Here is an 11,460-nt window from a genome sequence, read left to right on the forward strand (position 1 = left end):
AAAATTTGGATTAGCAATATGGCCTTCCTGGGCTCTGGACCCACGGGTGTGTTTGTAGGCAGAACAAGGTAACACAGGGGCTACACGTGGCATGTGTCTGTGTCCACGTAGGAATGCTGGCAGTGTTCATGAATTCTCACTAGGAAAAGGAGCCAGAGCCTCAATTTTGACAATTTCCAGATACAAATATATGGCCTCAAATCACATAAAAGAAAGAAGAAAGTTCTTCCTCACCAGCAAACCAAAGCCATACAAATTAAGCACCTGGGAGGCAGAGGAAGAGTGAGAGAGAGAGAGAGAGAGACTGTGTGTGTGTGTGTGTGTGTGTGTGTGTGTGTGTGTGTGTGTGTGTGTGTGTGTGTGTTTAGTGGGGTGGCGGCTGACATCAATGGTGACCCAAAGACATCCCCAGTCTCAGTGGTTTTAACGTTGCTAAAACTCCTTCCTGTCATCTTCCAGCAGTCAGAGGAGTACTCATCAAAACAGCTGAGGTTGGCAGAAGAATTTGCACCCATTAGGTTGGCAAAGAATTTGCAAAGTGAGCATCAGGACTGGGTGGAGGACGGGAGGTGACCAGATGGTTAGGGGGGCAGCTCCTAAAGTCAAGGATCCTACAGGTGGCAGTGCTTCCTGATCCAGGAGCTCTATATCTGTCTCCATCTTAAGGAGAAAACATCGTGGAGACAGGGTATCACTCATGATGTGTTACAACTAAGAGCAAAAATCTAGGACTCTCCAAAGGAATAACAGCACGTGCATAGGATGGGCCATGGGGCTACCAGGAAATATTATTAGCAACAAAGGGGATTTTCATGATCCATTGAGTATAAAAGGTAGGATATAAATGGCATCCACAGCACAAACTCAATTTTCTGAGATCTATTTTATATGCACACACAAAAAGACCAGAAGGAAATGTGAGCAGTGGGAGAATGGGTAAGTTTCATTGTTCCCTTTCCATTTCTGAGTTTCTAATTTTCTGTGGAGAGAAAGCCCACGATACATCACGGTATTTGAGAGGCAGAATCCTAAAATCTAAGCCCTGGAGCTAAATCTGCCATCGATGCCGTGGGAAATCACTCCAGCACTGTGCCTCAGTTTGCTCACCCATAAAATAGAAAGAAATACGTCCTTCCCTACCTCAAAGGAGACCAGAATGCAACAGCAGCCCACATGCATGTCCTCTGACTGGTTTATGCTCTTCCTGCGCAGTAGGGCTGTCTATGTCCACAGCCTTATGCCCTGTGCCCTCTAAAACCCTGAGTCGGGTCTGAGCTGGAGCATCCTGCAGCCCTCCTCCTGCAGCAGCCCCGCTGGTTTCCAGGCACATAGGCCTTGGCGGCCAACAGTTCCTCCTCCGGCAACAGCCTGCCTGTGGTGACACAGTCCAGTGTGCACAGAATGCACTCCGGCCAGCACCCACAGCAGCTCGCAGCTGCACAATTACACACAGCTGTCTGGGTGTGGTGCCCCCTGCTCCACCACCTCTTGGAAGTCTTCCTGGATGCACCAGGAATTTCCTGCTGGCCAGCAACGTCCTCGGCCTTTGAGTGCACCGAGATGAAGTCCTGGAGGGTGCTGGCCACATCAGGAGGTAGGGGCATGGCAGCTGAATGCAGCCAGGTTGAAGGCAATGGGAAGCTGGGAGTGCTCAGGACAAGGTGCTGGTCCTCCCTTGGCAGAGGCAGGCCATGAGATCCTTGGCTGACATCATGCGGATGGTCCTGATAGACCCATCTCCAGTCTTCATGACACCTTGGGGACGGAGAGTACGGTCAATGCACACGGGTCAGCCAGTCTATACCCCCGTGGCCACCCATGCCCAGCCTCAAGCCACCTCCTGCTCTCCCCCAGTGAGACCCTAGGGTCAGTGTAGACCCCATTGCATGAAAACTGGGGGATCCAGCCGTTAAGGGGCATTTGTGGTGCTCCCTCAGTAGGTGGTCTCCGTGGCCTGGGGTTGGGGTCTATTAGGGTCTACCAGGCCCACTCCCAGCCCACTGTTTACCTCGTGGGCCTCAGCTTCCTCCTCTGCAGAATGGGACGCTGACCCTGCCCAGCTTAGTTCCTTCTAAGAACACCTGACCCCTGAGTGCCCACCTGGGCAGGGTCTGGGTGGCCTGAGGGGTCAGGACCCAGCTATAGGACCCCAACCCCCACCCCTTACCCCTCCCAGCACTGGGCCACGCAGGAAGGCAGAACTCCCCAACCCCAACCTGTCAATCCAGGAGCCTTCTCAGCTGGACCCAGGGCCACACCTCTGCCCACCGGCTCACACCTGGGCCACGCAAGGCAGGGTGGATGCACCTGCCTGGCCCTTGAGCGCGTAGGGGAGCCACCGTTTCCCACTTCGGAGGCTCAGTTCTGAGGTCGGAATTCCAGGCACTCCCTTCTCCCCCATTCCCAAACCTCCTGACTGGAAGAACTCTCTCGGCACAGCCTTTTCTTTCGGGGTCCCAAAGTGCCTGTGAGCAGGCAGCTCCCGATCTCCTCTCTGTGACACCCACAGACTCAAAAACACCCATGTGCTCACTCATGCAGACAGGTGCTCTGGCCTGCGGCTCTGAGGCTGAGCCGGCTTTGCCTTGGTGAAGGACAAGGCCCTGGCGACCCAGATTCTCTCGCGGGTGGCTGGGGACAGAAGGGCGGTGGCGTGCTGGGCTGGCTGGAGGGCCCCAGGCCCTGGCGCGAGTCCTGCAAGGATGCTGCCTCCAAGTGTGCTTGTGGGTGGCGGATCCCAGGGCCTCCCGGGAGAGTGTCCACTCCTCCTCAGGAGGCCTGGCTGCTCAGCGGCGCCCCTCTGTGGTGAGACTCGCCCAGGCCCGTGTCCGGCCCACCTCGCCCCAGCCAGGCTCCCCTGGGCAGCCTCAGGACAGAGAACCCTGAATTCAGAGGGAGGCTGGAGGTGTGGGGTCTCTAGGCACTTGCAGGGTGGACACCCAGGGCTCACCGTCAGCCCTACCCAGGCGTCCCCAGCCTCACGCTCGCAGAGCTGAGGAGGGGGCTTCAGGAAGGTGGGGGCTACCTCCCCGCCCAGTACCGTCAGGCTCTGAATTCGTACCTGGGAACTCTGCCTTGGCTGACTTGGGGACCCCTTCACTGCTCAGCCTTCCCCTCTCTTCCTGCCGCGGGCGGTACACCTAAGCTCCCTGACTCTTCCCACGCGGCCCTGCGTCCCCTCCCCACAGGCTGTTCCCTGCACCCGCGGGTGGGACTGGACCCTTCCCTGCACGTCCAGCCTGCTTCCCGCGGTCTTCCTCCGTCTGGCCCTGGCATCCCGCTCCTCTGGCCCCAGGCTGTGTGGGGACAGCTTTCCCCCAGGCCCGTCGTCAGTGTCCTGAGCTCCGCCGACTCCCGCCCGCTGGCGTCGCAGGCCTGGTGACAAGCTGTCGCTGGCCTCTAGGGCTCCTGGGACTCAGGCACACAGAGCTCCCTCGGGGCCAAATTTGTGTCACGCGCAGGGACACCGGAGATGCGTGCACAGTCCGTGTAACGGCCTTGCTTGGCGCCTCTCTGTTTCTCTTCTGAGGGGCTGAGAGTCGCGGAGTTTCCTGGTTGGAGGCTGTGGCGGACGCGATTTGCTTCCTCGTATAGGGTTCCGGAGGCGGCGAAAAGTCCAGCGGGTCTCCGAAGCCGGTAGACAGAGCCATGAAGACGTCGGGCTTCAGGAGGGGGAAGGGCGAGCTGCCCTGGGGCTCAGCCCCGGGAAGGCGGGCGCGGGCGCCGGGAGTGAGAGTGCGGACCACGCCTCCTCCCAGCCCAGGCGCCACGACCCGGACAGGGGGTTCGACAGGCTCCGCAGAGCTGCCGGCGGGGACCGGACAGAGACAATGCGGCGGATCCTTTCGCTGCCGAAGAGTGGCGTGGCTGACAGAGACGAGAAGAACAGGTAATAGGAACCGGAGCCCGGCAGGGGAGGGAGGAGGGCGAGTCGGGGAGAGGCCTCCTTTCCTGCTCCCGGCCCACCCCTGTCCCCGAGGGCGCTGGGCTTTGTTCCCTCTGCAGCCCGCAGCAGCCGGTGTGGCAACCTTACAGGAGCGCCAAGGTCATCATTATGAGCAGCGCGATGAAAACAAAACTTCAGCTGGTCCGATCCTCTCATAATTCCCGTTACTTTACAGAAAGTTTTAGTGCTTTAACTAAAAAAAATTAAACATACCTAGCTTTTTATTTTTATTGTCCACATTTTAAACAACGTTATATATGCTATGGAAACAAGCATCATGAGAAAAATAATTTCTATATTATATTAACTTCTGGGCTAAAAATTCTTTGGATAAAAATCTAATATCCCTTTTATATCCACCTACACCTGAGTAATAAGTTATTTCATGAATGACCTCAGAAGGATCCTTTGAAGTGAGAGCATGGTTCCCTGTTCTTGAATAGTAAAACTCATTTTTCTTTTTTTCTTTTTCTTTCTTTCTTTCTTTCTTTCTTTCCTTCTTTCTTTCTTTTTTTTATTATACTTCAAGTTCTGGTTACATGTGCAGGACGTGCAGTTTTGTTACATAGCTGTACACGTGCCATGGTGGTTTGCTGCACCCCTCAACCCGTCACCTACATTAGGTATTTCTCCTCCCCTAGCCCCCCACCGCCCCCGACAGGCCCTGGTGTGTGATGTTCCCCTCCCTGTGTCCATGTGTTCTCATTGTTCAACTCCCACTTATGAGTGAGCACATGTGGTGTTTGGTTTTCTGATCTCGTAATAGTTTGCTGAGAATGATGGTTTCCAGCTTCATCCACGTCCCTGCAAAGGACATGAACTCATCCTTTTTTATGGCTGCATGGTATTCCACGTGGTGTATATGTGCCACATTTTCTTAATCCAATCTATCATTGATGGACATTTGGGTTGGTTCCAAGTCTTTGCTGTTGTGAATAGTGCCAAAATATACATATGTGTGCATGTGGGAAGACTCATTTTTCTCAAGATGTGAACTCTTCATTTTAGATAAACCAAATAAAAACATCAAGGTTTTAAGATTTTTGGGTTACATATGCTACCTTTTACTGTTATGATGACATTAAGAAAATTTTTGTAACAGAGCAAAGACTTGCCCTTCTATATATCAAAGTGTGATATTAAGTTCCATTTGCTAAAAGATGAGAAGACAGATAAATGTGTGGAACAGAATAAAAAATGCACAAACTCTGAACTATATGTAAAATTTTAGAACCTGATCCTGATGACATTTCATACGTGTATGAAAAGATGAGTTATTTGTAAATGAAATGTCTGTTAACTGGAGAAAACTAGCTAGATTTGTACGTTACAAAAATAAGTTATTGATAGAATATGCATAAAAACTTATACAAAATTAGAAAATGCCAGAATAAAACATGAATGCCTATTTATACAGATACATTTTTGTGTTGACAAAGACCTTCCTATGAATGCATCCTGCAGGTTGATTTAGAAAACAAAAATTAAAACTCGCCTTACATCAGAAAAAATTAACAAAAGACAACATACTTGCAAAATATTCACATTATATACATAAATATAGACATATATTATTTGCAATGAAAAATATATTTTCCTTTTACAGAGAATTTTTTTAAAGAAATAGGAACTATAATTTTAAATTGGCCAAAGTACTTTTTCCAGATCTACTAGTGATCTGGAAAATCAGTAGTACTTATACCAGTGCTTAAAGTTTAAGTTGCTGTTAACTTTTTAAATAAACAATTTGGTGGCGAACATCACTCTGAAAAAGGTATGTATTCTTTACTCATTAATTCCGTTATACTAAAATATTTTCAGGAAATAATTAGAGATGCATACAATTCATTTTTCTCAGCACTGCTTCCAATAGCAATGTATTAAGGAAATGGGCAAATAAAGGATTTTATAAATAAATTTCAGTGCATCCATAGGATGAAATTATATGTAACTACTGAAGGTAGCAATAGACATGGATGCATGTTGACATGGGAAGATGTACTTTGGTATATGAAGTGAGAAAAAATCGATTTGTTTATACAAACACACAAACAGAATGGTCTTGTGGTAGCCGAAGGTATACACAAAATGTGATAAAATTTTGTTATTTTGTGACATTTGTATTATAGGTGATTTATTTTCCTTTTTATTATTGTGATATCCACAATGAGCATGTATAGCAGGTTTAGTGAAAGTTTATTATTACTGAAATAATCCTAGGTAAGAACAGGAATATGAATCTTGAACAGATAAAAAGAAGTTCTTGCTTTCTATTAATTTTTTTTTGTGGATTGGTATCTTCTGCCAAGGTTTAGCCTCTCAGAAATAGAGGGAATCTTTTAATCTGTGCTGGTAGATTGTATTGTGTATACTCTTTATCATATACATGTCTTTTATTATGGATAGATTTATTACATACATGCAAACAATTATAATTTAATAATTTTATTTTAGTGGTGTCCTTATGAAAATAAAAAATAGCAAATATAAATCATTTCTATTGCACAAATGTTACTTATCTTTACGAGTTTTCTGTAAAAATATTGAACTCCTCAAATATATTTATGTAGTCTTTTAATCCATTTATTCACCAAATGTGACCTGAATACCCACTATGTATTTTACTCTCTCTCAGGACCTTTCCAAGCTTAAAAACTTTATGTTTACCTACCCAGTCTGAGCAAGTTGAGAGAATTAAAATTGGACTATTAGGACTTAATCTAAGTTGAAGCTTTTCCTCCCTCCTTTCAAACAAAAGCATTTCTGAAGGTAGAAAGTTGTAAAAGATAACCTTTAAACTATTCTTTTGAAAATTTATAACAGTGTTTCTCTTTTCTTAATTTCAACTTTTATTTGAGATACAGAGGGCACATGTGCAGATATCATACATGGGAATATTGAGTGATGGTAAAGTTTGGAGGACAGATCGCATCACTCTCGCCATGAGCATAGTACCTGATAGTAGTAATTTAACCCACTCCCTTATAACAGTCTTAAAGACTAATATTAATCATTGATAATATCTGATTTACATATATCATATAAATCAAAATATTGAATAAAATGAGCCATGCTTATTCATTTGAATTTTGATGTTTCTTTGGCTTAAAGTTTTCTGAAATCCAAGTAAGAATAGTTTTTTGGTAAAAATGTGTCATTGTTATCTCAGCTGTTTTTTTTTCGCTGTTCTTTTTTGGGTTGTCTTCCTATTTTTTATTTCTATGGGTACATAGCAAGTGTACATAATATATTTATGGGTACCTGAGGTATTTTGATACAGGTATACAATGCATAATTATCATATCAGGGTAAATGGGTATATCTGTCCCCTCAAGCAGTTACCGTTCTTTGTGTTACAATATTCCAAATATACTTTTTGGCTATTTTAACATATACAATAAATTATTATTATTATTATTATTTTTTGAGATGGAGTCTCGCTCTGTCGCCCAGGCTGGAGTGCAGTGGCGCCATGTCGGCTCACTGCAAGCTCCGCCTCCCGAGTTCACGCCATTCTCCTGACTCAGCCTCCCGATTAACTGGGACTACAGGCGCCTGCCACAATGCCCGGCTAATTTTTTGTATTTTTTAGTAGAGACAGGGTTTCACCGTATTAGCCAGGATGGTCTGTATCTCCTGACCTCGTGATCCGCCCGCCTTGGCCTCCCAAAGGGCTGGGATTACAGGCCTGAGCCACCACGCCCAGCCAATAAATTATTGTTGACTATAGTTTCCCTGTTGTGCCATCCAGCGCCAAATCTTATTAATCCTATCTAAATATTTTTGTACCAGTTAACCATCCCCACTTCCACCCTCCCCCAATCTCAATACCTTTCCCAGCCCCTCCTAAGTATTGTTCTACTGTCTGTCTCCCTTAGTTCAATTGTTTCCATTTGTAGCTTCCACAAATGAGTGAGAACATGCAAACTTTGTTCTTCTGTGGCTGGCTTATTTTACTTAACATAATGTCCTTCATTTCCATCCATGTTGTTGTAAATGTCAAGATCTCATTTTTTTATGCCTGAATAGTACTCCATTGTGTCTATGTAACACTTTTTCTTTACCCTTTCTTCTATGGATGAACAGTTATTTCCCAAATCTTGGCTATTGGGAATAATGCTTCAATAAATATGAATATGCTCATAGTTCTTCAATATACTGATTGCCTTTCTTTGGGGTTTATACCTAGCAGTGGGATTGCTAGATCACATGGTAATTCTATTCTTAGTCTTTTCAGGAACTTCAAAACTATTCTCCAAGGTGGTTGTACTAATTCACTTGGGTAGTTGGGAACGTGTCTGTACTGGGGACAGATAACTGAGACTACACGTAGTTTGTTTACCGGAAGGAGGGAAATAGCTCCTACTCTTGGTCATTTGAACCCATTTTTTGGAATGGGTGCTTTCATACACGGAAGATTTCAATGTTGGAGACCGTCATTGAGTCCTAGAGGGATCTGTAAGTAGGAGCCCATAGGAAAGAAGATATTGAGATAGCAATTGGGAAAAACAGAGATACAGCTTTCAGGACTCTATTTTTCCAGCAGTCTCTCTCCTTGGGTTTCAGAGCACCTATGAAGATTCTCAAGGGCTTGCTAGTTGATGTGGAGCTGAACTAGGCAGGACCTACGCAGGGAACATAATTAAAGTTTATCTTTGTTAAGGTTTTAATCTTTCTGCAAAGCATATTTCCAATAATGACATAGACACTTGTTCCTTTAACTTTCGTACATTGAGCTGTCAAGCATTTCAGACATTTCAGGGAACTGTCTACACTGTTTTAGGGTAAAGGGCAGCAATAGGGCCTACTTAAGTGGTTTCCATGCTGAAGAACCAAGACTGCCATTTTTTAGTGGCACAGATTAGCCTTTGAACCAGAGACAGGTAATGGAGAAGACACAGTGTCTCTTTCTACCTTGTTTTAAGCGATCAGTTGGTTCCAGTTCAGGTAACAAAGGTTACGTCACTCATTAATTGGATATTGAATTCAGCCTTCAGGACAGACACTTCTGAAGACAAATTATTCTCAGGCTCTGCCAATATATTGCCGGTCACTATTTGTTAAGGAACTAAGGGTGAGTCTTCATCGAACATTTCATAGGTTGGGAAAGGTGGAGGCAGAAATAGGTAACTAAAATCTTTTTGAAAAAGAGGCCAATTTTAATTATATTAAGAAATATTATTTATTGTATAGATAGCTGACCTTTCCCCAGATTTTGTTTTTGTTTTTGTTTTTGTTTGGGGGGGTGATACCCAGACACAAAACAAATAATTTTTTTTTTTAAGAGAAATGAACTCACTCATTTTTCTTGTATGTTTTTCTCTTTAGACTGTGCAACGAACAGAGTTCTGGTGACTCATGGCTTTCAATAGATGATGAACTCTTTGAATAGTACCAAGGTAAAGTGCAATAGATGATGAACTCTGAATAGTACCAAGGTAAAGTGCTCTTTTGTGAAATAAATTTTCTTGCTCTGAATCTAGTTTTGCATAGTATTTACTGTTCAACTGTGGCTGCGGTCTACCTATAATAGTTTTATGGTCTTGGGGAATAGTTGGTCAGAAAAAAAATGTATTATAGAAATATGACTATTTGAATTTCCTTTACTTTTTTTCTTTGGAAAATGGGAAAGGGTGCTAAATACTTAGAGGAATTGGGGGCTGAAAAATGGCATGAACTGGGAAATACATGGTGACAGGAAAACTGTATGTGGAAAAGCTTTCCCACAGTAGAGGAAACTTAAAATATGGTCAGCGTTTATTTGGTGAGTATTCTCACAGGAACTTTTCAGTCATACTATTGTGATCTTTATAATCCTTGTGCCTGAATACCTTTTAATGGGTTCAATTACTCATTATAGTAACCATAGAATGTCCCTGGTGTCTTTCAGTTCCAAAACTGTAAAGCACATATCATATGGTTTCCTTTTACTTTCTTGGATGCTTATTGTGGGATGACACAGTTTTTAGTAGGAAACTTTTTCTCTCTTTGGTCCTTGGTTCTGTAATTAGACTCCAATAACATTGTGGAAATGTAGCTGGGCATGCTGGCACATGCCTGCAGTCCCAGCTCCTTGGAAGGCTGAGGCAGTAGGATCACTTGAGTCCAGGAGTTCCAGACCAGCCTGGGCAACATAAGAAGACCTCACCTCTAGTTTTTCTTTTATATATATATATATATTTATTATACTTTAAGCTTTAGGGTACATGTGCACAACGTGCAGGTTAGTTACATATGTATACATGTGCCATGTTGGTGTGCTGCACCCAGTAATTCGTCATTTAACATTAGGTATATCTCCAAATGCTATCCCTCCCCCCTCCCCCCACCCCTCAACAGGCCCCAAGAGTGTGATGTTCCCCTTCCTGTGTCCAAGTGTTCTCATTGTTCAATTCCCACCTATGAGTGAGAACATGCGGTGTTTGGTTTTTTGTCCTTATGATAGTTTGCTGAGAATGATGGTTTCCAGCTTCATCCATGTCCCTACAAAGGACATGAACTCATCATGTTTTATGGCTGTATAATATTCCATGGTGTATATGTGCCACACTTTCTTAATCCAGTCTATCGTTTTTGGACATTTGGGTTGGTTCCAAGTCTTTGCTATTGTGAATAGTGCCGAAATAAACATACGTGTGCATGTGTCTTTATAGTAGCATGATTTATAATCCTCTGGCTATATACCCAGTAATGGAATGGCTGGGTCAAATGGTATTTCTAGTTCTAGATCCCTGAGGAATCGCCACACTGACTTCCACAATGGTTGAACTAGTTTACAGTCCCACCAACAGTGTAAAAGTGTTCCTATTTCTCCACATCCTCTCCAGCACCTGTTGTTTCCTGACTTTTTAATGATCGCCATTCTAACTGGTGTGAGATGTTACCTCATTGTGGTTTTGATTTGCATTTCTCTGATGGCCAGTGATGATGAGCATTTTTTCATGTGTCTTTTGGCTGCATAAATGTCTTCTTTTGAGAAGTGTCTGTTCATATCCTTTGCCCACTTTTTGATGGGGTTGTTTTTTTCTTGTAAATTTGTTTGAGTTCATTGTAGATTCTGGATATTAGCCCTTTGTCAGATTAGTAGGTTGTGAAAATTTTCTCCCATTCTGTAGGTTGCCTGTTCACTCTGATGGTGGTTTCTTTTGCTGTGCAGAAGCTCTTTAGTTTAATTAGATTCCATTAGTCAATTTTGGCTTTTGTTGCCATTGCTTTTGGTGTTTTAGACATGAAGTCCTTGCCCATGCCTATGTCCTGAATGGTATTGCCTAGGTTTTCTTCTAGGGTTTCTTACAGGTTCTGTGCTGATCATGCCTTTGCTAAAACAAAAACAAAACATTTTGGTTCATCAAGGCACACTGGAGAAAGCTGAGCTGCTGCTGCTCAGACTCTATCACAGCTCTGCTGACTGTGACATGGAAACGACAGGAGCCCCATCTACGGATGGAAAGATCGTAATTTCTCAGACCGCATCAAAGTCTTACAAAGCCTTGTCTAAATGCTGTTCTGAGTGT

The 11,460-nt window shown here is 44.2% G+C and overlaps 1 protein-coding gene across 1 annotated transcript; it reads right to left on the minus strand.

The window, feature by feature from the left end:
* Nucleotides 1-868: 868 nt before the first annotated feature.
* On the minus strand, nt 869-8,386 carry LOC129011943 (uncharacterized). The gene is made up of 3 exons (XM_063650972.1): nt 8,357-8,386; nt 2,217-4,028; nt 869-1,755 (listed from the first exon to the last, which is right to left on the minus strand). The coding sequence occupies exons 1-2, from the start codon at nt 8,384-8,386 to the stop codon at nt 3,330-3,332; spliced, it is 729 nt and encodes a 242-aa protein (XP_063507042.1). The 3' UTR covers nt 869-1,755; nt 2,217-3,329.
* Between the last annotated feature and the right edge of the window lie 3,074 nt (nt 8,387-11,460).

Source organism: Pongo pygmaeus, chromosome 14, assembly GCF_028885625.2.
Source record: "Pongo pygmaeus isolate AG05252 chromosome 14, NHGRI_mPonPyg2-v2.0_pri, whole genome shotgun sequence".
Lineage (NCBI taxonomy): Eukaryota > Metazoa > Chordata > Mammalia > Primates > Hominidae > Pongo > Pongo pygmaeus.

Bases quoted from the DNA above. Each gene is read 5' to 3' on its own strand.
- LOC129011943 (XM_063650972.1), bottom strand. From the start codon at position 8,386: ATGACGGTCTCCAACATTGAAATCTTCCGT. The intron at 4,029-8,356 runs GTATGAAAGCAC...CGCTCCTGTAAG, and splicing joins CCAACATTGAAATCTTCCGT to GTTGCCACACCGGCTGCTGC.